This window comes from Callorhinus ursinus, unplaced genomic scaffold (genome assembly GCF_003265705.2).
Source record: "Callorhinus ursinus isolate GAN/ISIS: 27379988/994484 unplaced genomic scaffold, GSC_fseal_2.0 scaffold27, whole genome shotgun sequence".
NCBI lineage: Eukaryota > Metazoa > Chordata > Mammalia > Carnivora > Otariidae > Callorhinus > Callorhinus ursinus.
This window is the reverse complement of record NW_027397089.1, coordinates 6,999,851-7,027,253: the sequence shown is the minus strand read 5'-3', so window position 1 is coordinate 7,027,253 and position 27,403 is coordinate 6,999,851. Positions and strand designations below refer to the sequence as shown.

Here is a 27,403-nt window from a genome sequence, read left to right as displayed (position 1 = left end):
TCAGGTGGCCGCTGAGGTTTCATTTCTCTTTCTAGTCCCTGGTAAGATGTTTTCGCAGAGATTTATCTCTGGCCTCTATTTCCCTCTTGTCACTGTAGGAAGACTTCCTAACCTCCTTTAGCTTTTTGCCTGCACACTGGAGCCTCCAGCAAGTGCAGACAAACTCAGGAAGCTCCTGAACGGTGGCGCTCATATACAGATGAGAGTCCGGGGGCATGTGAATGGTTGGTTCTGCTCTAGCTGTGAGGCGGGTTTCTCTCTCTTTTTACTGTCAGGGTCCTCGGCCACTAATGCTCCAGTTGTCACAGTTGGGCAAGCATTTAATACAAGTTAGTTTCTGCTTTCCATTCTCCTTTTTCTTCCCTGTTTTCCTCCTTCCTCTCCTTTTCATTCTTCCTTCCCTTCTTTACTCTTATTTACATGGTTTTTAAGCATAATATGTAAGGTAGGAGATTTTTCCTGGGGTGGGGGTCTGTCGTGAGAAAATATTTATGCAGCCAGCGAAGGGTGCTGAGCTCTTTGTAAAGATGAGATCAGCAGAAGGGGCATACACAGAGGTTTCAGCAGATCCCTGGCGGGGGCAGAAATGGTAGTTACATATGCACTGTTTATTTGAATCCTTAAAATGCACGAGGCCCACGCACAAGGCATGTCACACACATCTTCGCAAATCATTTTCTAAACTGTGCAAACTCAAGGAGCTGCTGCTTTATACTGAAAAAGATCGCAGGCCTGTGCCCTCGTGGTAGAAATTAAGGGAGGACATGCGACTCTGTCACCTTCGGCAGCAGTAGGATTCTTTTATTTCATGAAACACAATATTATTAGACCTCTGGGGATGGTTCTCCTCCCCACTCTTCGGTTTAGTTGTGTTGCACCCATATTCTATGGAATTTCTCTTATATTCTGATAAAAGGTGGTTTTTCCATCTTTGTTTTCAGCCTTTTTTTTTTTTTAATTGAGGTATAACTGACCGCAACATTATATTAGTTTCAGGTATGCAACATAATCAATATTTGTATGTATTGTGAAATGATTAACTCCTAGTAGCTTTCCAGTATGCAATACAGTACTATTAACTATAGTCATCATGCTGGCCATTACATTTCCATGACTTACTTATTTTGTAACTGGAGGTTTGTACCTTTTGACCCATTTCGCCTACCCCTCAACTCCTTGCCTCTGGCAACCACCAATCTGTTCTCTGTATCTATGAGCTTGGTTTTGTTTTGTTTTTTTTGGGGGGGGGTTGGGTTCCACATATAAGTGAGATCATGTGATATTTGTCTTTCTCTGTCTGACTTACTTCACTTAGCATGATACCCTGAAGGTATATATACACCATGCCTTCTTTATCCATTCCCCTGTTAATGGACACTCAGGTAGTTTCCCAGTCTTGGCCGTTTCAAATAACACTGCAGTGAACATGGGTGTGCGTGTGTATTTTTGTGTTAATGTTTTCGGTTTCTTTGGATAAATACACAGAAGTGGGATTGCTGGATCCTATGAAGTTCTGTTTTTCATTTTTTGAGGAACCTCCATGCTGCTTTCCATAGTGGCAGCAATAATTTGCATTCACAGCAAAGGTGCATAAGGGTTCCTTTTTTCTCCACATTCTCGCCAGAATTTGTTATTTCTTGTCTTTTTGACTCTAGCCGTTCTGACAGGTGTAAGGTGGTATCTCTTTGTGGTTTTGATTTGCGTTTCCCTGATGATCAGGGATGTGGAGCTTCTTTTCATGCACCTGCTGACCATCTGTATGCCTTCTCTGGAAAAATTTCTGCCCATTTTTAAAATCAGATTTTTTCTTTTTGCTATTCAGCCGTATGACGTTATATATTTTGGATATTAACCTCTTATCAGATACATGGTTTGCGAATATTTTCTCCTGTTCTGTAGGTTACCTTTTCTGCATGGAAGCTTTTTAGTTTGATGTAGTCCCACTGGTTTAATTTTGCTTTTATTGCCTGGGGGATTTTTTTTTAAATTATGAGATGAGTAGATGGCAGCCAAACTGGAGTGGAGAGGGGGTGAAGCAGTAGATGGGGACCATTCGTTTCAAGGATGTAATCGTGAAGAGTCAGAGCTAGGTCTGTAACTTATGAAGGGTAAAGGGAAGGATTTGGGAATTTTTTGCTTGTTAGTTTTGGTTAGGATTTTTAGGTCCAGATTTTCGACATTTTAGTGGCTGAGCACAAGGGAATGGGTGAATGGAAGAGATTGAAGATAGAAAAGAAGGAGGGAGCAGTTGTTTAAAAGGCTGGGATGAGATCAATAAGGTGGCAGGTTTTCTTATGATTTTATTTATCGATTTGAGAGAGAGACAGAGTGAACACGAGCAGGGGTTGGGGCAGAGGGTGACGCAGACTCCCTGCTGAGCAGGGAGCCCAACAGGGGTTTCAATCCCTGGACCCCACGATCATGACCTGAGCCGAAGTCAGATACCCAAGTGACTGAGCCACCCAGTCACCCCAAGGTGGCAAGTTTTCTTATGACAGAAGGCAGCAACAGGCAAGTAAGGTAGAGGAGAGCTCCCCAGGAGTTTCTGTACGTTAGGGTATGAAGTAATCTACTGAGATGAAGCGTGGGCAGCAATAGGAATAGATTAGGGGAGAGTTTTGTAGGGATTCTTAGAGACAGCCATCATGAAGAATGTGATAGGGAGGGAACTAATGATGAATACAATACTAATGATGGCTGAGTAACACTAAGTGCCCAGTCAAGATGAGATAGCAGGCATTGGAAGCTGAACCAGCCCACTAGCAGTATTGCTACAGTTGAGTCGACACAGCCAGGAATCTCCTAAGGAAAAAGACATTTTTGATACTATATTACTTTCTAATTTTGAAGCAATAGTTCTACCTGATATAGTAAAATATGAAAAATCCTGATTATATTGGTCATTTGGTAGCCCTGCCCTAGTCCTTCAACGTATAGCTCTTTCTCTCTTGATGGGTGTGAGTTGCCAGAACTTTTATTAAAGTGAATACCAAATCTGGGTTGATGATCTAGGACACAAAAGGGCCGAACAAGTCCATTAATGTACCCTTCTTTCCCAGAGCAGTACTCTACAGCATGTTTGGTGGTGACTCATGAATAATTTTGTGTTGATGGATATAAATGATTATTCGTTTATTTATCCAAACTTTACTTGAGCACCTGAGCTAAGCTTGGTAGAAATGATTAAGGGTGGGACCTTAGTTCTTAAAAAGCTCAGTCCAGTAGAGATAACATTCCATAGACTTAGTTAAGTGAGCCTGCCTGCCAAGTATAGCATCTAGTAGAGATAACCAGTGGTTCTATATGGTACCTGGTAATAGAGGTTTAAAAAAAAAAAAAAGTGCCATAGGAGTGTTTGATGCCATGGTCTTGAATTTTGCTTGGGTAATCCACTTTCATGTACAAGATCCGGGTGTTTCATTAGGCTTTAGTGTAAAGGACAGCGGGTGATGACTCTCCATGGGTGATGATTTTGTAGTTCTTGCTTCTTTCCTTTGGTGGGTAGTGGAAGTGCTTGTCATGCTTAGGCTTGGGAGTGGGCAGGATAGACACCTCTGTAAATGGCCACTCCATCCTTCTTTGGAGTAGGCCACAGCGCTTGACTCCTTTCTTTTTCCGAAACACTGTATCAAATTGTGGTAGCTTTTCCATCAAAGCATACGCAAGATGATAAAAGTGTTGGTATCTTTTTTTTGAATATTTTATTTATTTATTTGAGAGAGAGCACAAGCAGGGGGAGCATCAGGCAGAGGGAGAGGGAGAAGCAGGCTCCCCGCTGAGCAAGGAGCCCAATGCAGGACTCGATCCCAGAACCCTGGGATCATGACCTGAGCCTAAGGCAGCCGCTTAACCGACTGAGCCACCCAGGTGCCCAAAAGTGTTGATATCTTGTTGGGGTTGTATTATGTAGGTGTTTGCATTCATCAGAACGCCTCAGACTGCACAGTTAAGACCTGTGCATTTTATTCTGCGTAAATCCGCCCCCCCTTCCCTCCCTCAAATACAGACTCTTGACCTTTGTACGTTTCTACACGTTGGTTGTTCCCACGTGGAAGCTCTTCCTATACATTCACGTGACCTTCCCCCTCACCTCTTACCAGGCTTTGACCAATATCAGTTTATCATTGGGGTCTTCCTTGATTATCATATTAAAAGTGCGACTCCCTGCCATTCCCTTTCTGCACAAAGAGCCATCACAGTGTGTAATTAAGAGCTTGGGCTCTGGAGTCAGGCTGTCTGGCTCCAAATCCTTTTTCTAAGCTATATGACTTGGGTGACCTTTCTGTGGCTCAGTTTTATCACTTATAAAATGGGGATGAATATTGTGCCAATAGGGTTATGGAGAGGATTCGATGGATTAGTACATGAAGAGCACTTAAAACAGTACCTGGTACATAGTAAGTTAATGTTAACTTAATTCCCCTTCCTTGCTTTGTTTTTCCCATATGTCATCTACTATATATTTAAACCATTTGTGTATGGTTTCTTGCCATTGGAGAAACAACTTTTCTTCTACTCTTTTTTCTTTTTCTTCACTACTATATCCTCCTTACTTATAATTGTGCCTGATATATCATAGGTACTTAAATGTTCAGTCAGTGGGTGAATGAGCAAATAGGAGAGGGTTCTGTGGACTTTCAGGAGGCTATGGGATGGTTTGGGGCAGGGGTTGGCGCACACTTTTTCTGCAAAGGGCCAGATAGGAAATACTTCAGGCTTTGTGAGTTACAACTACTCAGATCTGCCTCTGGACGATAAAGCAGCACAGATGATACATAAACGAACGACTTTATTGACAAAAACAGGCAGGGGGCCAGAGGTGGCTTACGGGCTGCCGTTTCCCAGCTCTTGGGTTGGGAAATAATTCTTGGTCTTGCTTTCCTCATTCCCTTTACCCCTCCCCTAAGCCATCTCCCACTGCAGCATTTAGTGCTGGTCATTCAGAACTGAAATAGAAGTAGTTTGCAAAGCATTGTATTACCCATTAGTACTTGGGTCAGTATTCGTTAACTGTACAAAATTTCTGTATGTCTTTTTAATATTTTAATAGTGAATAACACTGCTAAGAATATATTTTGTACTTTCAACGGTGTCTTTTCAGGTTTCAGTTTTTGATTTTTTTTTCTCCAACAGCTGAGGACACATCTGTACTGCTGATAATGGCCAGACACATAAATGCTGTTAGTGAACAAGTGGACATTCCACTTACCGAACAGCCGACAGTGTAACTAACTCCTAATCGAAATAGAAGCCAACAGAAATTATCCGCTAGACAGTTTCGTTGTTAAAATTATTATAGAGTCTTATTTCTCCACAAAACTGTTCCCTAGCCCACAATTTCTACCACTCTTCCCAATCAATTTGGTATGCTGGCAGGATTCTTCCATTTTTAAATACAGTACATTTTCAGTCATGTTGTATGAGTGACAAACTATGACATGTTAGCATGAACTGCAAAGCCTTTATTGCTATAATGAAATCAAAGTGGATCAGAAATTATGTGTTTTACTGCTGTGATGCATTGTAATTAGGCATATAAGTTCAAGTATATGACTGCCATTGATATGAATTTTATATAACCAAAATGTTTCTTGTTTCACTTCTTCTGAATTTAACTGTATGTCCTCATCAGCGCTAATGGTTTTCCACTTGCTGTTTAATTATTTTCATCATGGGACGTGTGTGCAGAGAGAACCTGACCCATACTCCCCGGGTGTTAGGGTTCTCTTGCTCCCTTGTGTTGTCTCCTCTCTGTCCGTGACCCATGGCTGCAGTTTCCAATCAAAGTAATGTGTTCACACTCCCAAGACACCTGCTCCTTGTGACCTCCAGAGCAGTGCTTCTCCAGCCACCTCTGGGAAAGGACCAGGTTTTTTCCCCCCTTGTTTCCAATTCTTCATGGATTGATTCTTTCTGTAAAATCCAATTTAAAAAAATTGAGCAGGCCAGCAAAATGATCACATAATTGGATATCATAACAAGGCCAAGTTGTTACAAAATTTTCTAAATAATTTCTCTACTTGACTCATAGTTGACCAGTAGTAGTGAACCAGTTCACAGACCACATTTTATTTTATTTTTTAAAAATTTTATTTTTAAAGATTTTGTTAATTTTTTTGAGAGACAGAAAGAGCGGTGGGAAGGGTCAGAGCGAGAGAGAGAGAGAGAGAGAGAGAGAGAGATGCAGACTCCCTGCCGAGCAGGAAGCATCAGCAGGAAGCCCCATGCAGGGCTGAATCCCCAGGACCCGGAGTCCACAACCCGAGCTGAAGGCAGACGCTTACCGACTGAGCCACCCAGGTGCCCCCGCAGACCACATTTTAAATCACACTACTTTAGAGCAGTCTTTCTCAAATGGTTTTGACCCCGTGTAAGGAACACTTTCTTGGGGTGCCTGGGTGGCTCAGTCAAACATCTGCCTTTGGCTCAGATCATGATCCCAGGGTCCTGGGATCAAGCCCCAGGTCGGGCTCCTTGCTCAGTGGAGAGTCTGCTTCTCCCTCTCCCTCCATCCCTCCCCAGCTTGTGTGCTCTCTCTCTCTCAAATAAATAAAAATCTTAAAAAAAAAAAAAGATATTTTTTTTAACATCAATATGCAGTGTATATGCATGCCTGCCTCCTCCCCACTACAGTGAAACCATGGGAATGTCAGCTACCTAAAGGCAGAGGTATTTTTCTTTTTTTTCCTTGTCGTTTTCACTGTTCTGTCTCTCGTACCTGGCACGTGGTAGGCCTTCAATCGGTATTTATTGCATGCAGATGTGTGTGTAAATAACTGAATGAAGTGTTTCACAAAACAGTACTTAACCTTCTCTTCTTGTGAGACTCTCTGATGTTTTCTGTTTTGTTCAAATAAACGTTGATTGCAATCTGCTAAATTCATTTCACTACCTTCTAATCGTAGGGGCATGGCCCACAGTTGATCAAACATTCCTTTAGAGGATGTATATAGTAGACAACTTGTCCTTTCCCTCCCTCTTAGAGCTCTGAGTAGCTATGACCCACCCCGCCCTCTGTAGGCGACAATCTGGGTCTCACAGATCCCAGAACTGCGGACCTCTTACCAGCTCAGGCTAGGTTGGTAGACCTGCCAGGAGACTAGGAGACATAGGAGTCCTTTAAGAGCTAGAAAGAAGAGATGGGTGGAGGTTAGGTTAGAGTAGATGGAAAAATCAGAAGTTAAAACCTGCTCAGACCCCCTAATACTCCTCCGTTCTATTGGGAACTAAGTTTGCAAACTCTTATAAATAACATCATCACAATGGATTTAGTTTACCTGCATTTTGAAGAGTGTGAAAATTCATTTTGTTAGATTGTAGGTGATAGCAACAATCCATTTCATCCAAATTTATCTTAAGGTCAGGGTAAGGAGACAGGTTTTTGACATATGCACCTAAGAGGAAGGTCACACTATTCTCTGAAACATGTAGGAGACTATGTTTATATACTCTTCCTATATAAAGAGTATATATAGAAATCTGGGAGCTAGAATCATTCCGTGAGAGGTGTGCCTATTCGAGGAGCCACTGAAACACCGCGCCATGCTGCGAGCATGCTACCACGTGAGCTACTGAGGTTGCGGACGTCAGACATAGTCTCCGTTTTCACGGAGCTCACAGCTTAGTCAAGGAGACGAATACTACAGAATCAGGGCTCTCATGGACTCATGCCCAGGGTGCTCTGAGAGGGGCAACAAGGCCTTGGCGGCAAGGATGCCTGAACTGAGTCTTGAAAGTAAGTGTCTCAGGTTGGGGTTGAGGTAACTGGATGATGGGCATTAAGGAGGGCACTTGATGGAATGAGCACTGGGTATTATATGCAACTGATGAATCACTAAGTTCTACCTCTGAGACTAAGAATATACTATATGTTAATTAATTGAATTTAAATAAAATTATTTAAAACAAAAGAAACGCAAGTGTCCCAGGGCATCTGAGGGTGGTCCAAGCAGGGAAGGAGCAGCTCTCGTGACCACACAGAGGGAAGAGAACAGGTGCTGCATGCTCAGGGAAGGGTATGTTGTGCAGCATGACAGGCAGGGATGGGTGCCTTGGAGGCAGTAATTAATTTGGGTTAGAAGCTCATGAGAAGGGTCAAGGTTGGCCATCCTAATCAGGGCTGACTAGCTGTTTGATAAATACCTTTAGAGAACAACATGGGTTTGGGGCTTAAATCATACTTCTTGAGGACCTTGGACAAATTCATAACTTCTTCTTGCAGTCATAATAGCTAATAACAGTAGATAAGGAGAAAGGGACATTCTTTCACTTTCTCAGAAGATCTTCAGATTTGCCGATATTTAATACAATCCATTTTTCAAATAGCAGCAGTGTCCTTTTATTCAAGAAGTAAAGGATCTTGGCTTATTGTGTGCACAATTTTATCAATTCCCTTGAGGTTATCATTCCTAAATATTAATGGCTTTGAGCTGAGAAGCTCATTTCCTTTTATCTTGTCCTGTTTCCCTGGATGTTTCATTTATCTGAATACTTACCAACTGGGCCCCATCATCTTTTGTAGCTCTTCATTTTAGTGAGCAAGAGAAGTAACTTTCACTAAGGTGCAGTCATTAATACTTGCTCTTTATGCTGTGCTTTACAAATTCTCTGTGAGAGGCCGCTTCTGAGCATGTGTTTTTGTTTATGCAGGTGGTTAAAATAAGTATTTTCTTATTTGCTTTGTAAATATTTGGTGAGCCCTTGGTGTGCTTGAGGTCGTGATAGAAAAAAATATTTAAGACAACATACCATGTTCAAGAGTGTTTGAAAATCCTATTGTCTAAAGATACGGATGAAAAAATATAAATATTTGATTATGGAAATACATAATGATTATGGAAAATCTCAAATATATAAAGGTGTACAAAGAATGGTATAATGTTACCCCACATACTTATTACCCACCTTCAACAATCATGGCTAATCTTGTTTCATCTATATCTTTACCCTTATTCCCTTCCCCTTTATTATCTTAAAGCAAATTCCAGATGTATCATTTTATCAGGGAATATTCTGCTAATAATCTCTAAAAAAAAAAGTAAGAACTCTTAAAAAATAACTACTATAACTTAAAAATTAAAATAATTCCCTAATATTATCAGTGTTCAAACTTTCAGTTGTATCAATATTACACCTACTTTACAGTTCGACAGATTTTAAAATGTATGTTTTTAACATTAGCTATCACCCCTGCTACCAACAGCCCCAATCTCTTCTGTTTTCAACACTTCCCGTGCACCTTGACCTCCACTTCTTACTTGCCTTTTCAAGTGATTCTGAATTAATTTTCTAGGTATGTTAGAGCGGTTTGGAGGTGAAAAGGATTTGAACTAATACAGTAGAGAGGAGAAAGTATGTGATGACAGCTACATAGCAGAGAACCAGAAAGCAAGGAGGATTGTGTAAGAATCGTAAAATGTTGCAGACATAAGGACTTAAGTAGTTGAAGTTTAAAGGGAGAGAGTTTTCAGGTTGAAACCTGAATTGCTTATTCAGAGCTGGACTCTGAAAAACAAACTGAGGGTTCTAGAGGGGAGGGGAGTGGGGGATGGGCTAGCCTGGTGATGGGTATTAAAGAGGGCACATTCTGCGTGGAGCACTGGGTGTTATGCACAAACAATGAATCATGGAACACTACATCAAAAACTAATGATGTGGGCGCCTGGGTGGCTCAGTTGGTTAAGCGACTGCCTTCGGCTCAGGTCATGATCCCGGAGTCCCGGGATCGAGTCCCACATCGGGCTTCCTGCTCAGCAGGGAGTCTGCTTCTCCCTCTGACCCTCTTCCTTCTCATGCTTTCTATCTCTCATTCTCTCTCTCTCTCAAATAAATAAATAAAATCTTTAAAAAAAAAACAACTAATGATGTAATGTGTGGTGATTAACATAACAATAAAAATTATTAAAAAAAAAAACAGTGAGTGGGGAGAGGAGTTCTATCCTTGTTTACCTTGGTAACCAGTTCCAACCTCGTCTTGGGTGGAGCTTGTTGTCCTAAAAGGAAAGATGGCCTCTTATGCTCTAGCACAGTGATTGAGTGGGCACCATGATCATCTGGACAGCTTGTAAAAAACCCAGATTGCTGGGCCCTGCCCCTAGAGTTTCTCATTCAGTAAGTTTTGGGTGGGGCCTAAGGATTTGCATGCTAACTAGCTTCCAGGTGATGTTGCTACTGGTCCAGGACCATACCTTGAGAACCACTGATAGTCCTAACTTCTCTCTTTTGGTCTTTCCATTTTTTTGCTGCATACATTGGGAATCATTGTATAATTGATGAATGTCCCTAATGAGCATCTTGGGGGGAAAATTGATGAGAAGTCTGTGGCTAATTTATGTGAAAATACATTATTTTCATAATGGCCACATAATAATATGGCACTCTACCCAGTCTAGTGGAATGTTTGTAAACATTCTCTCAAATGGAGGGATTTCTTCTTTTAAGTGAGTTGTATTGGTCTCGGCACTAAATTAGAAGTTCTCTTTCAAACCTAAACATTTTAGCTAAGAAAAGCTGAGAAAGCTAGGACAGATGTCATTTTTGCCCAAGTTTAGAAGAAACTTACTAATTTCCTTATTTTTTTTTTCTTTCTTCACAGAGAGACTAAGCAGCTAGCCTGCCCTAAAACATCAGTCAGTCAGCAACCCAGCAAAAAAATTGTGGTTTTCTGCCAACTCTTTAGCTACCACGCCCATTGTTGGAACTTTCCTTAATATTTTATCCCATTCAAAGGGTCCTGACCAAGCTTGAAATATACCCAAAACATGCTTCTATTGGGTCTTTCTTTTTATCCTTTACTATAACATATAATATATGACTCTTTCCCCAGGAGATTGCTTTTCTAAGACTTCTCTAAACTTATTTTTATTGAGCCACTGGAATCGGAAACCACCAGACTGAGGACTCCTGCAAAAAGAGCTGATCTCTGTTTAAATTACCCAACAAATAGGGCTTTCTCAAATTTGAGCTATGACCTTAAACCCAAACCCCACTCCTTTGTTGTGGTAGTTGTATTTTCTGGTACTTTTTCCCTTCAGCAAGTCATTCAAAGAAGTATATTATTAGCTGTTTAGAATTCAGAAATGAATTTGCTATCATATGAGAATTACTGGATGTTGAAGGTTTAATTTTCTAAATGGTTTGTGCACCCAGAAGGCCAAATTATAATCAGCAGGTTTCTGGGTAAGCAAAGAATTAGAACAAAGGGACTTAGATATTCTGAGTCTTTTATTTTGGACCTCAAGTCTATAATTGGGTTATTCATTAGCCTTGATTTATGACATTATTATAAGTCCATGCATTTCATATTTATTACTAATCCATTTATTTAGTTCATTGTTTAAAACGACAATTTCATTTTTAATTAATAGCAGTCTTCATTCCTAATTTTTAAAATTTGAGATGAAATTTACATATAGTGAAATGCACACATCTTAAGTGTACAGTTTGATGAGTTTTGATAAATGTATAAATTTGTATAACCAACTACTCAATCAGCATATTGAAGAGGAGGTCCCCCGGGATCATTTGCCGCTTCCTGCAAGTAACTATTTTCCTACTTTCTATCACTATAGATTGCCTGTTCTTGATTCATATAGAAGGGATTTTATAGTACATCATTGTTTATGTCTGGCTTCTTTTGCTCAGCATAATGTTGCATGTGTCAGTAGTTCAGTCTTTTCTATTGTGGAGTAACATTCCTCTCACTGTATTTGGAGTAATATTGTATTAAGTATGTAGAGATGTCCAGGGGAATCTTCCTCTCAGAAATGTTTTTGGGGATATAGGAAAATCTTTTTAGAGCATAGGATTTTCTGAAGTTTTTCCATTTAGCCTTTCTATTTTTAAAAAATACTTTGACCCAGCCATGAAAGTTGACATAGTTTTATCAACACAGATGCTCATTAAATTAGGCTGCCTCTAAAATAACTCAGGGCATGGGCAAGTCAGAATTTTAATAAACAATAAATATGGAAATTCTGTTTTTAATATTAGTACTTTACCACTTCAGTTTGCTGTTCTTATTCTTCTGTGTAGTCTTTTGAAGTCCATTTGGAATTTATTGAGACTTTGTTGCTTTGCATGTATGGACTATCCTGATGAATATAACATGTGGACTTAAGAAGAATGTATATTCTGCATTTGGGTGTTTTCTTATATAAATCAAATTAGGTCAGGATGGTTGAAGCTATTGTTCAAATCGTCTATGTTCTTGCTGGATTTTTTTCCTACCTTGTGCCTACCTTTGCTATTCCGAAAGAGGTTTGAAAATGACAGGTGGGACAAAACAAAACAAAGACAGGACCATACACTTAAATCTAACTATATCAAAAATTACATCAAATATAAATGACTTAATTTATGTAATTCTCCTTTAATTATGTTGGGTTTTGCCTTATATATATGGCAGCTCTGTTATTAGTTGCAAAAACATTTGCAGTTGTTATGACTCCCTGATGAATTGATCATTATAAAATATCTCTCTCTAGTAACACTTCTCAATTGAAAGCCGTTTTTCTTATATGAATATAGCCACTCCTTTCTTAGGCTTACTATGTATATGGTATTTCATTTTGCAGCCTTTTATTTTTATATTTCTTTATATTTAAAGTATACCTCTATTAACAACTTATAGTTAGGGTTTTTTTTGTTTTTTTTGTTTTTTTTGCCAGTCTGGCAATCTCTGGCTTTTAATAGTGTTCATTCTGTTTATATTTAATATAATTATTTATATGATTGAATTTTAAATCTACCATCTTGCCATTTGATTTCTGTTTCTCCCATCTGTTCATTGTTCCATTATTGCCTCCTTTTGAATTGAGGATTTCATTAGTATTCCATTTCATTAACCTAACTGGCTTTTTACTAATACCTCTTTATTTTGTAATCTTAATGGATTACATTGTATATTCTTAACTTCTCACAGTCTACCATGAATTAGTATTAAACATCTTTGCTTATAATGTAAGAGGTTTACCCCTTTCTTCCTTTTGAGCCAATAAGATTTTGATATTCTTCATTATCCTAGCTACTCTCCATCCCATGGACTGGGGAGTGCCCACAGGTAAAAGATGTATAAACACGAATCTCACTCATTATGGTTCCCTTTACTCGAGAGCTGAATTCCCTCCCGTTTCTACCAGCTTTTGTTCACTCTCTAGTTTCTTCAAAACTGTTTTTATATTTTATCCAGTGTTTTGTATTGCTATTTGTGTGGTAGTTTGTCCTATAAAATCTACTCCACCGTTATCAGAAGTGGAGTTTTCATTTTGCCATTTTTTAATAATGTACTAAGCACTCTTCTGAATCCATTACCCAACTCAAAAACCTTACAGTAATCTTTATTTAACTATGTAACTCTTCCTCTCAGTCTCTCCCCCCATATCCCTGACTTGAGGTAGACATCATTCTGAATTTCATGTTACTATTTCCTCTTTTCTGTTTGTATAGTTATGTTGAGTCTATATGTATTTCTAAAATACATTTATATTTGTATTGTTTTACCTTTTAAAAAGTCTCACTGAATTTATTGGAGAGTTATTTTTCTTTGCTATTATACTGCATGGATTTATTCATAACACACATTGCTTTAGTTTATCTTGACAACTGTATGTAATTCCATTGTGTAAATACACCAGTTTATTAATCTTCTCTTGTGTTGGACATTTGGTTTGTGTCCACGTTTTTGGCCTTGCGGAGAGTCCTACTCTGAACATTTGTGTGTGTCCATGATTATGTGCCTTGGTGTAAATATTGTTAGAGTGAAAATGAATATGTTTAATTTTAGATGACAATGCCAAACTTATTCCAACTGGTTAAGCCCATTTTACATTCCCACCGCCATTCTGTAAGAGATTCTGTGAATCGACATCCTCTGTAATACTGGGTAATGTCGTTTTTTTTTTTTTTTTTTTTTTTTTTTACACCAGTTGACTAGGTATAAAATGGTATCGCATTGTTGTCTAAAATTCCTTGTATTAATGACATTAAGCCTCTATGTGTGTTTATCAGCCGAAGATATTTTCTATTATACTTCTGTTCATGTCCTCACCTCTCCCCTTTTTAAATCAATTTGTAGGAATTCTGTCCTTTGAATACCACTGAACCAGACCACCTATACTGACTACTTTTAATTTATTAAACAGATCTTAGGCCTTTGAATCCGTCATTCTCCCACACTACCCTATTTGATTTGCGAACCCTTCTAAACTCTTGACCCCCTTTTCCTACTCCATTTTTTCCCTTTAACACCTTCCACCTTTGCAATATTAAGTACATTTTTATTGACTGTTTTACTGTCTTCCCCTTTCTATTACATGCAGGCTGCTACATAAGTATAGGGATTGAGATAAGCATTTATAAACATTTATTGCAATTTAATATTGTCGTTTGTTAAAGGATTGGAAATTAAAAAACAGCTTTGAAAACCACAGTCTAAGTTCTCATACCTCCATGTCAGAACGTTTGAAAGCCTCACTGAACAGAATGAGAAGAAATCCATAACTACCTGTCATAGGTGAAAAAGTGTTCATGCTATACACAAATACAGTTGCTAACAAAGATGAATATTTGTTTTTCTAATTTAATGAGGTGGTGAGAGTTTTTCTAATATGAGCATTAGCCATTGTTATAGCTGAGCCTGGCTTGTATCTCTTTGTGTTATTTTTATATTTATCGTAGTATCTAGAGCTCTTTGAAGAGCTTTTAAAATGAAAGGGAATGCGAGCCACATCACTATATGAAACTCAGGGACTGCAGGGTCTCCGCTTAAACCTTTATATTCTCAGTCATCACTGAGTTTTGAGTTTTCATCCTGAAGTGTGATTATTAAATTTGCTCCCTACGTCTCTGGACTGTTCAAGTAAATATCTGAGAACTACCTAAGTTCATAACATTGCTTTGTTAACTCCCTTACTTCTGCGTGGCTGTAAACATCTGCTTTGAGTACTTTTGTGCTGTAGTTTTCCACATAAAATGATGTGATATTTTACAACTTCTGAAGTTGAGTAAAGTTCTGGGAAATCTGAGACAAAATCTCTAAAAACTATAAAATCAAAGTAGTGTTTCACAATTTTAATATGGCATTTTATCAGAATGAATGCAGAGTAGAGAACTGATCCAAGAAGCTGTTTATCAGAGCTGTAAATATGTTTATAAAAGTAAAGTGGTGACATCTGGCCGCTTGGAAACAGTGGGCAAAGTTTTCTTTTAAACAGCATACCTTTTATTTCCCAGATATTTGCTACACCACAATATCTGCAAAGTAGCTAAGGTCTTATTTAGGCCTTTTGGGAGAATTTATGTAGGTGCTTAGTCTGCTACTTGAAGTGCATTAATTAATATTGGAAATCACATAGCCTTGAGTTTTTCTTGTTCATAATTAAATTTTTTGCAAGAATAATTCCAGTATATTTGTAACAGGTAAAAAAATGAGTAGATTGTGTCATAATTTCAGCATAAGCCTATTTTTCAGATAAGATGAGATAAACAGAAATTTAATATGTATTATAATGGAGGTCAGACAGACCTAGGTTAAAACCTGGTCTTTACTATATATTTATGTGCTGTGTTTCTATGCAAAAACCAACAAACATCTTTGATATCACCTATCTAATAGAGATAAGTGTATCCATTTTATTAGGCTGTTGTCATGATTAGGGATTATGAATAATTTATGTACCTGTAGAGGGACCACTGTAGACACTTGTACATGGTAGCTGTTGTTATATTACAAAATACCAGTGGTTGTGTGTGTGTGTTTAGTGTATATGCTAGTAAACCCTTTTCTTAACTAATTCCTATGGTAAATCCTTATACAAGGGGGGAAAAGAAGGCAAAATTGAAAGAGCAGAAATTGGGTGGGGCTGGTGCAGGAAGAAAAAAAAAATCTCACCTACTGAGCATTCCTAATGGCCCTCAGGAAGTTTCCACAGCCATCCCTGGTGCCCTTCACAGAGCCCTCGAGCTCTGTAGAGTGCATCATGGAAACTCTTCTACTGGACTTTAAACACCTTGCGTGCAATAACTGAAACTTACTTATTTTATTACCTGGTAGAGTGTGTGGTCTTGCAGTACGGTAGATGGCCGGCCACAGCGTGTTAAGTGACTCAGGTAATTCAGCTCTACTGCTGCAGAGTGGTAGATGTCTAGGTGGGGTTGTAATTTGACGTTGAGCTATCACACCTGCCAGGAAGCATGTGTCATTTAAAGGATATAATGGTAACATCATGGTTTTTTCAGATCTAGGTTGGAATTTGCCCTTGACGGATACCAAAATGATGAGTGACGCAAGTGACATGTTGGCAGCGGCGTTGGAGCAGATGGATGGGATTATAGCAGGTAATCTGTGTCCTCTGAAGGATGGACTCAGGACATTTACTCGGCGCTCTTGGCTTTTCCATTCCAACTCTTTTATTACCTTTCCACTTTCTTATTTTCATTTATTGGCTGCCTTTAGATCCCGTGTGGTTTCACCTTGGTCCCTCTTCTCCATTTTATACCAGTATTATTCTCAAACTTTATTTTAAAATGTCAAATTCCATTTCCATCCTAGGGTTCTGACTCAAGGATAAACTGCATCTCATGTGATTTCAGTGCAGGTAGTCTGTGGGCCACACTTTGAGGGATACTGCTCTACCCAGTATCCCATGGATATTCTTATCTGTTCCCTTGAATTTGACATTTACTTTTCCCAGCAATGACTCTCACTTCTATTTACTTACTCAATTCTCTGCTAAGCTTTGGGTCTCTAACTGCCAATCAGGTATCTCCTTTGAAATAGCCTATATGCACATCCGTGTCATCAGGTAAAGCTTTGAGCTCATTTTCTTTCCTCAGAAGCCTCTCTAGTAGTCTTTATCTCGTCTAATTTCATAACCTTCCATCCACGCAGTTTCCTAAATAGAAATTTAAGTCACTCTAGACCTTTGTCCCTCATAGTCCCTGCTTAGTCAAGTTTTATCACTTCTGTCTCCCTTTAAATTCAGCATTCTCTTTGATTCCCTCTAAAATCTGTCCTGTCTGTGCTTACCTCTGCCCTGCTTTGTCCTGGCAACCCTCTCCCTTGATGTTTTTGACGCTCTTGCTTTCCCACCCTACTCCATCATTTTCTAGGCTACCGGAATTTCCTTTCTGAGACACAGATCTGGCCATATTCCTCACTTGTTAAGAATCTCGAGCGATTCTGTGTTGTGGAAGTGGAGCAAAAACAGTGTAGACCATGACCTCCTTGTTTTTCTCATCATGACCAAAGGGACTGACCAGTAGGTGAACCCTTTCAGGCCCTTGTGGTCTCCCAGGGGTAGTGGCTTCCTAAGGTCTCATGTCACATTTTGTGTTTTGTCACAGGAGGAGTACCTTTATGTATTTAGGGACCCATGGTAATGAAGAGAGGATTGCAGGAGCTAGTGGGTGGGGTTGTCATCCACCTGATGGTCAGGGTCAAGATGCTGTTGGCCTCTATTACTCCCCCGTTCTAGCTATTCTGGCCCCTGTTGCTTATCTTTTCTGGTCATAAATTTGACCCTCTTCTGTTTTAGTGGTTCGAAGAAACCACAGGGGTTTTCCTTGTCAGAGGTTCTTCCACTGAGGGACATGGCATGTCATAGTTTGGCCTCCTTTGTTATACTTGTATATCCCAAGACCAGATTTTAATTTGACCTCCTTTGTAGATTAGATCACATCTTGTGTACTGTATTCAGTTCTTGGAATATCAGTTTCAAAGAGGTTATTGGTAAAACTTAAAAGGAGGTGAACATGAAGGTGAAGAATTTAAAACAGCCTCATCTGGTAAGGAAGGAACTGGTTAAGTTTAACCTGGAAAAGTATATTCTTGCTCAGGGCATGATAGATACTTTCACACAGTTGAAGGACTATTAGGTGGAAAAGAGATTGGACTTACTGTGTCATAGTTTCAGAAAATACAACCAGAGCCAGATCTAAGCTATTATCAGAGGTTATAACCTCAAACTCTTAGTGAAACTCTAGTCAAGAGAAGTGGTATTTCTGGACAGTAGTTGAGGGTTGACATTTTATATACTCCACTAGATGAGTGTATTTGTCCCTTACCCCTGGTAGGGCTTCAGGACCAACATTAGAGTTATTCAGAAAATCAAGAATTCTCGGGTCCCACCTCACCCTGAGTCGGTCAGTAGGTTAATGGGTAGGCCCTGGGTTTATGTTCTCAAATTCATATCAGTAGCTCTCCACCTAAGGTAGGAGGGAGATATGACTGCAAATATTTGAAGAGTTTTTCTAAATACACATCTCTCCCCTATACCCCACTTTGTTTTGTGATGGAGACTTAACAGAGTGGAAGGTTATTGTGGGCACATCTATTTTTAATAGGATTATCCGTTGATCCTAATGCTTAAAACTGCTGGAATAGGACATTATAGTCTGCTTTGTTTTTAATGCTCTTCTGGTCTTCCCTTTCCCTAACATACTCTCCTCAATTTCTGTTTTTCTGGATTCTCCTCTCAGCCTTACATGGTTTCTGAGGGGATTGATGCAGAGGGTTATGTGAAGCATTTAGCATTGGGCCTAGCATATCAATGGTTACCATTATTATGGTTTGGCAGATTTTGGTCCAGATCATTTGGTCCAGTTTTAAGGAAGGTCAGTGGAATGGACTAACTGAAAGAAAATTCCTCTCCCCGTGGTTGGAATTGATCAAGCTGTATGGCCAACTGGTGAGAGAATTTACACATCGGTTTGCAGTTTTCTTCCAATTATAAGACCCTCAGATTAATGAGGTGGTAGTCTAAATATCATAAATTATTGACACTTAAATATAAAGTTAGTACATATATTAATAGTATATATATTTGGCAGACCAGAAAATAAAAATCAAAGAGATGAAGAGGTATATATGAGTGCTTTCTGAACAGGCTCTGGGTGAGTTATGTAGATTTAAGTCATAGAATGCTTTCCTTTATAAGTAATAGGAAAAAAATGACTGTAAAACTTTTTTTTAAAGCTGATATTAGCAAGAGCATTTGATGCTATGCTGCAAATAAAATCATGGGAGAAAATGTTAATACATACACACTCATTCATATATACACAAATGTATACATGTAATTCATTGAACTTCTCCAGAGATTAAATTTTGGTAAATTAACTGGGAGCTGGTCCTGTTACCCTTGACATTATGTTATGCAATTTCCACCTCAGTGTGCAAACTTCTTTTAAAGGAATTTCTCAAAACTTTATGGTACCTAAATTTATATTTTGGGAGTACTTGGCTCTATCCAAACTGATCTGCTACCTTCTTAGACCTTATTTCCATGAGGTCAGCGTATCTTTCACCAAAGCCCATTCATTATATTCTTACTGTACTACACAGTTGTAGTAGTTGGCCTCCCAATTAGGTATTTGGCGATTGATATTTACCATCAATTATGTGGGTTTTATTTTTTGCACCAAATCACTATGACTTGGAAATGATTGAATTATTTTCTTTTCCTTTTTGCTTGTTTTGATAATTCCTCACTGTGACTGGACTTGCTTGCCACCCTCAGCTTTAGTATATTATCTAATATAAATCCTATTGCTCTCTCTGTGATTTTGTTTTTGTTTTTTTTAAACCCAGGTTCTAAGGCCCTGGAATATTCCAATGGGATTTTTGATTGCCAGTCTCCCACCTCCCCATTCATGGGAAGCCTTCGAGCTCTGCACCTTGTGGAAGACCTGCGTGGCTTGTTGGAGATGATGGACACAGATGAAAAGGAAGGTTTGAGATGCCAGATCCCAGATTCAACAGCAGAAACGCTTGTTGAATGGCTTCAGAGTCAAATGGTAGGTATCGGCACGTTACAGATCCCGTGCTGTGAATCTGTTGTTGCTTATTCCAGAATTTAGAACATAGAGTAGCTGATTAGAACAAGAAAAAAAAAAAAAAAGTACAGGGCAACAGGTTTGCTGTGATTTTTATCCCTTAATGCATCCCAGTTTCCTTTAAGGACAATGTTAATGTACATTTCATGGGTTCCAGCACATCACCTCGTTTTGCCTGTAAAGGTGGACTGACTAGCTTTCAGATTTTGCTTGGATGACCTGCTGTGGCCTAAAACAAATTGTCCTGTAAGGGAAAGAACCTTGCACGTAATAAATGCTTTCTCAGTACTATTGGGAGGTTTAGTGTAAAAGGACCCAATAGCAATTCAAATATGAAGTACAGTGAATATAGACACTTCCAAAGGCTGCGACGCGGAGGTCTGCAGCAGTATGTGATATAAGGTGCCATCTAGCGGTTTCTGGGGGCCATGCCAGTTGCAGTGCCTGAGGGAAGCTGTAGAATTGGGCTTTAAATGGCGTTCTTCTTCATTGAACAATGAGGCCCCTTTCGAGGCATCCGTCTCAAAGATGGATGGTGTGGCAGATCTGCCCTTTCCCCGAACACAGTGGTAAATACCATGGTTTTAATACGTGTAGAACAAATAAAATCTAAAGAATGGCATGAAAAATATTCAAAGAAGATAGCAAAAGTGTTCATTCTGTAATACACGTAATGCCACCGAACAATACACTTAAGAATGGTAAAAATGATAAATTTTCTGTGTGTATATTACCACCACCAAAAGTGAGAACATTAATAGTGTGATAAAATTGATGGTTGGATTGTATCTTGGCATTTACCAATGCAGGTGCTGGAGACAGTAGGCCTGAATTTTGATTTTGGCGCTGACTCTTAGAAGCTTGTATGATTTGGGGGAAATTTTTTAAGCTGTTTGTCTCAAGTTTCCTCATTTGTGAAATGGGGACGATAGCTTCTGCCACATGGGATTGTGAGTGCCGTGAGCTAATTTATGAGTGCTTGTCAGTGAGCCTGGTGGATGAGTCAAAACCTTAATACACTGAAGAGTAGATTGTAGAGAGTGGAGGGAAAACCATGGGATTCCTTTGCAAAGAGGGAAAGAGAGTGTTGGCTCCAATTACACGTTACTCATACGTAATTCACTTTTTTGACAAGAGTACAGACATTTTTCAGACTATGGAGAAGCTTTCACAATATTTTGGAAAGACTTATTACTAGTGGCATAATTAAGATTTCATTTATGTTTAATGATAGTCAATTTGGGAGTCCATGTACCTAAGACTGATACTGATCTTCTCATTAGTGCAACTGGGCATTTGCAGTTCTAATTACTTCGCCTGGGCCAGGGAGATCCCCTGGTTTCCTGTCGGATGTCGCGTCTTCCTTCCCTACTGATTTCTGCTGCCTGTGTTGTTGTTTCACATGATCAGAAGCTGGGTGAGAAGAAGGAAAATAGTCACACTAGGAGTTTGTTACTGGAGAAGGGATATTAGATCTATAAGAATGAATTTGTTTTAATAAAGTAGTTATAGCTGTAGCCTTCTAAACACCGACAAGTTTAAGACTCAGAAGTTCCTCTCCTGTGGTTAAAAAAAAAAAAAAAAAAAATCTATTGACTATGCCGTATTTGGTCAAGTACTGAGGTAGAATTCTTTGTTTTGATTGTGAAATGTTATCCTGTTAACACAAATACTAATGATGGAGAATTACATGCTTTATCAAGCTCTAAGTTTAAGAGGGCAAATAGAAAAATATGTTGAATTGTTTGAGCCAAGCAAGCAGTTTCCATTTGCTTTAGGTCTAACTCCGTGAGTTGCCTAGAACATTCATACAGTGCTTTTCCCAGTAGATGAAGTTGAGGATCATGACCTTGATCAGGACGTGAAATATCCCACAAGTGTCGTGTTATTTGGTGGTTTTAATATGAGGCATTCTTAAAATCAGCAGAAATGACAAAAGTACAGTTTTCAACAAAGTGAGTGGAAATGCAATGACCGAAGTCCAAGCCAGGCATCGTGGCCGATGAGATAAAGTGAAGTGTGCCTCCCTGGCTTCTGACCGGATAAGTCTCAATACATTTCTGTCTTATTCCTTCATTTAAAAAATTAGTGATATCAATTGCAAGTGTATCTTTTTCAAAAATTTTCTTAGGAGAAGTTTCAAAAAAATAAATACCCATAATTTAAAGAGTTCAGAAGTGAGGAACGTTTTCTCCAGGCCCCTGACTCTCCTCCACATGACCCATTCCAGGCCCGCCGTCCTCAGATCCCCCACTGCTCTCTGCCCAGCCTCTCTTTTCATGTGTGCCTCCAGGGAGTGTTTGCTCAAGCCTTGGCAAGCAAGGCACATCTTAAGATTGTATTCTGTACGGGGTCACAAATTATCTGAGTTATGCAGTGTCTCACTGAGACATCCTCGCTAACATGAAGGCTGCTTCCCCCCTTCTGGTACCAGGCTTCTGGTAAACTCCCATGAAAAGCATCCACAGATACAAGGCAACGAATGGAGCGAGTCAGCGGAATTCTTGGGAGAAACCAGCACAGTGTGATAAGTGAGAGATGCACTTTTAATGAAATCCCTGGTGACCGGTGTTGGTGAGGACTGAATGGAAAGAGATGTGTCTGTTCTTTCATGAAAGTGAGTCAAGAAAGGCTAAGTGGCAAGAAAAACAGGGACAGCCTTTTTTCTTGATCTCGTGTTACCCTTCTCAAAGTAGAAGATTCTCTTGCTATATCTGCATCCTGTCACATCGCTGGCTTTCGGGAAATATTGCAGAAACGAAGGAATAATGGGTGAGCGTATGAATATTGTAAGCTACTCGAATAGAGCTGGGCCTTAGCTTCTAGGGCTCTTCTAGTCTTCATCCTTCTGTAGCTCAGAGGGCTTGGGAGTATCCCTGCGACCAGGATAGCGTAGTCTCAACTTGTACCTTCTCCGCCCTGCAGAAGCTTCAGGGAACATGGTGGTGTGCGTGAAAATGAGGTGAGGAAGGGCCAGAACGCGTCTCTCCTACTCAAGTAAGGTGTGTGCATGCATCCGCTGGATCATGGGCTAGCCACTGGAGCTTGGCAACAGATAACCAAATACTACCAGGGACACTCCCTCAAGATATTCCTAATGAGACTGGCAGATGAAAGCACTTGGCATCTGCGGCTCTTACAGGCCTTTGGGATGTAGTTCCATTTGTGGAATGGTGCATCCTAGAAGTTGGCCTGCTGCTGGGATCCTTCTCACCCCAGAGCACGTGTTTTTGCTCCTGTTGGCTATTGATTAAAGAAGGTGCTTTCTGTTTCTGGAAAACAAGCACTGAGAATATTAAAACCCAGAAATAAGAGCCATAGTCTGATTTTGACCACGTCTGCAATCTCGACTTGGAAAGTACAGAAGATATTCAGGCTTCTCCCGAGCTTTGGGCTTCGATGCACTTTCTGGTGACATTGAATAAATGGGCGTTTTTTTCTAGGAGAGCGTCACGCTTGGGCTTTTTGGGTGTGTTGAAGTGTATATGAACTTGATTTCTCCCTTTGGTTTTCTTTTTGAGCGGAGGTGTTGAGATTTTGGAATAAATAGAGGACTTCCTGAAAAGGTTGTCCCCGTTGCCCTAGTCTCGTATTTATTTTTTAGAGCCGTAACAGAAATTTCAGAGGGAAAAATAAATGGGGTGTTTCAAGATTGACGGAAGCAGAGGTGTGATAGTACATAGGGGCACCAGCCAACCAGAAGGGATGCTCCAGGGGCTCCCAGTGGTAGTGGTGTTGCCCCGAGATAGTTATGTACAGCACCAGGAGAGAGCCTCACCACCCTGATTCCATCACACTTGGTGAGAGGACAGGGGAGCCGAGTCTGCAGCCTGGTGGCTTGATTTCCGGCACTGTTGAGAATCACGTTCGTTGATTCTTTGGACAGTAGCGTATGAGATTCCTTCTTGTGCTGTTAGACCCCGGTGAAATGTGACTGTGATGTTCATGGCTTTCCAGTTTTTCTCCATCTCTCCTCCTACTGCAGTGTCTAGTAGAGAGCAGGCAACAAATTTCTGCACCCAGTGGTGGAGATGTAATGCTGATTAGGATGCATGAGGCCCTTGTAGGAGAGAGTTCTTCAGGTAGCTGGAGATAACATTTAATTAAAAGAGCTTTAGCAGGCCTCGCCTTCCTTTTTCTTTCTTGATATAGAATTTTGAAAAATGTAATCATGAAATCAAAAACTGGACGGCAGCTTTTAAAACTAACTTTAAAAATAAGCATATTGACTTCGGTGGAGAGTGTGTGTGTTGTGGGGGGGGGGGGCGGTGCGTGTGTATATGTTACGGCACCAGTCCGACTATTTCTTAACATTTGTTGTCCTTATAAAATTGAACCAATTTTCTTTTCCCCGTTTTAATTTAGCTACTCACCACTCTGATTTGGGAATGTTATATTCAAACTGAGTTCTGTCTTACAACAGAAGTAAGTGTAATTGTGGCAAATCACTGCTTGTTGGTTGATTTGGGATTTAGACAGGACAACAGAGCTCACGAAAGAAGGATAAAGCAAAACGAAGGTTGGGGAGAGAGGGGAGACTGCTGGAGACCAATGCAAACCAACAGAACTAAGAAAATTAAAGGAAAACATAGCATGATGCTTTAAGTAAAAATAACAGGCAAAATGTTCCTGCCTGGCTTGAAGTAATAACTGTTGATACCGTGTGATGGGTATCTAAGGTCTCTACTTGTCTATATAAAATGAAATTTTGTATAATAAATTGTTTTTTGAAAGGGAGGCACAGAAGGTAAGATGCTAACATTTATTACATCTTTATACTTGGTAATTAAAAGGAAATTAATATAAATAGAAGAGCTTCTATTTAGGTGGTAATGGGTGAGGTATAGTGTGCCTTTAACATTGTATGGAGCATCTGCCGTGTGAATTCAGGCAATTCATATTCCCAGGTGTGGTTGCTGGCTAACTTTAGGATTCTATAATTCTGTAAGGAATAGAGCTTTTTAGACATTTTCCCCTCTCATGCCAGGAAAATCTGGCAAACACTATGAGTTCCTTAATTAAAGTATCACTGTTACCATCGAGCTGGATCCCTTGCCCTTCCTTTCCCTCCCTAGTGTCCCATACCCCCCTCCACACACACACTGTTAGTTGGATGCTATATACTATTAAAATCCCGAAGTTGATGCCAGTTTTGACTTAAACTTCCAGTTGGATCAAATGTGGTCAATAAGGGGTTGCATCATGAGTTAAAGTAGGAGGAGTTATTTTGAAGGCATCTCTGGGATTTTGAGAATTTGGGCTGGTGTTCAGTGCTTTGGATGTCACATCGACTCAAGAGTTGATACTCAATGTGTTTTTAATTCTATGCCCACGATTTTATAAGAATCTTGGGAGAATCAGAAGAAATGTAAGATAGTTTTGCCCTGAGGGACCATTAAGAAGAATAAGTGACCAGCTCTCATAAGGTCAGTAGTAAGCCATTCATGGCAGAATATGATGAAAAGCTAAATGGTGAGGGACAAGACAAGACACAGAAGGGAAGCCAGTGTAGGGGGAGAAGGGAATATGGCACAAGTAACGAGAAGGTGGGAACTGGCTGTGAAAAATGGATTTGTAGAGGCAGGGAGGAATGGGGGGGTGAGTATAGTGGTGGACACAGAGCCTTGGAGTAGATTTTGGAGAGGGGAATGGAAGAAAGTTCATTAGGAGGAAGAAATTGAGAATGGTAAGGGTAGAGGTGATAATTTATAAGGGAAGCAGGAAACCAAGGTTCCAAAGGTTATATGGAATAATGAGCTTTTAGAAGGAGTTAAGACTCAATTTCCCCAAGATTGGCAGGAAGAAAGAAAAGGAAGATGTCGGAGGCGATATATACTATGCTTTGGAGAAGATGGTACATAAGGGAGTTCATGCAAGATAGTCTCAAGTATCGTCCATTAAAAAGGCTCTGAGAACACCTCCTGAACATGGTAGGAAGAGGAGACTACAGGCTTGAGGCTGACCACAGAGTACATGTCAGGTTGCAGGGAAAACATGACTAAAAAAAGGCTCGCTGAGAAGCAAGAGGGCCAAGTTACAACCAAGCATTCATCTTGTGTTCATCCAACGTTTATTGAACACTGTCATTCATTGTTCATTCTGCAGTCCTTTGGTTCGAACTCACTGTGTGTCAGATGCAAAGGCAAACCTACTCACCAAGAAGACAGTTTGTTGGATGAGAGGAATATATATGTAGCCAAGTCTAACCTAATTCGTTCAGTGTGATGCCTGCCGTGATGAGCGTTCATCCGGAATCTCTAGCTGGCATATGAGTGATGAACGGGTAATTCAAGGAAGACTTCACAGACCAAGCCCGGATTGAGCTGGACTTCAAGGAATGAGGAAAGATGAAGAAAGGGTGGGAAATACTGTCCATGCAGAAGGAATAGAATTCCAGAGAGCATGCCATGTCGGGGGAGGTTTTGAGTGGTCTGGTAGGTAAAGCATGGGAGTTGGAGGAAAAATAGACGTGGTAGGGTATTTGCCTAATGTCATTTACCTCTTGCTAACATTTTTAAGGCAAGGGTAACAGAATTGGCAGAAATATAAATAAATGTGTGAGGAGACTAGACCTTTACCTGCTTGAATAAGTCAACACACTACTTTAAAAGTACGTAACTCCTCCGTTAGTGGCTCTTAACTTTTGCTTTATTTTGCTATGGTGACCTGTGGTGTTTAAAAAAAAAAATTTACTCAAGCATTATGAGCTCTCATAAATATCACTAGTCTTGAGAAGTGTGAGTATGCTCATTGTGAGTCAATTTTTAGTATTTTGATTTTAAGATCATTTTGTGATACTGATTTTGGAACATCTGATTTCCAAATCATATGCAGTAGCTTCGTGAAACCCTTCTAGAACTTGCTATAGCAACACTTCTAATCTTTCTATAATTTCCTTCAGTCAGAAGAAATAACAACTTTTGCTTTTTATCCTCGGTGAACAGAAACCTTTTTTTTTTTCTACCTAATGAAATATATCTGTTTATAAAACTTCGCTTATGTGGGGCTTTAAAAGCAGATGCCTGCTAAGCTTCATAATCAGAATGAGGAATTTAAAGCTGTATAGGGCCAGTCTGAGCACTTCCTTAGATTGAGAACATGTACATCCTGGCTCTGTTCCAAAAAACTGTCCTCAAGAAGTTACATAAATTTCATTTTCATGGTAGTCCCCGGGGTTGGAAGTCTTTCAGGCCACTCTATCCAACTCCTCCTAGTACTTGTAATTTAATTCTGGGTACTTCAGTTTACAATATGAACAGAATTATGCTGTGGTAAATGCGCAGGTATGTGGTCAAGCAGCTGATGTTAAAAACTTTATCCACTCTAAATACACGTTGCAGGCTTCCTTCCTCAATTAGCTTCTGATTCTTTTGTGGCTTCATGTGGAATATATCCAGTGCATCTGAATTTTTAGAAGCAACATCCTGAAATTTCCTTTTGCGTTAAAGCTCATGTGAGTGTGTGTGTGTGTGTGTGTGTGTGTGTGTGTGTTTTCTTCTCAACACAGGCCTTTTGTTATTCCCAGAATTTATATGGGAAACTGCATTATTTGGAAAGGTAGAATAATACC

At 39.7% G+C, this 27,403-nt stretch overlaps 1 protein-coding gene across 12 annotated transcripts in view; it reads left to right on the top strand.

Moving 5' to 3' along the window:
* PPFIBP1 (PPFIA binding protein 1) overlaps positions 1–27,403 on the top strand; it is a 153,820-nt gene that overhangs the window by 80,224 nt on the left and 46,193 nt on the right. For all 12 annotated transcript variants that reach the window (XM_073877794.1, XM_073877793.1, XM_073877792.1 and 9 more), the window contains 2 exons: positions 16,237–16,335; positions 19,589–19,794. In XM_073877794.1, the coding sequence (XP_073733895.1) occupies positions 16,272–16,335; positions 19,589–19,794 (270 nt within the window). In that variant the 5' untranslated portion in view covers positions 16,237–16,271. The remainder of the gene's footprint in view (positions 1–16,236; positions 16,336–19,588; positions 19,795–27,403) is intronic.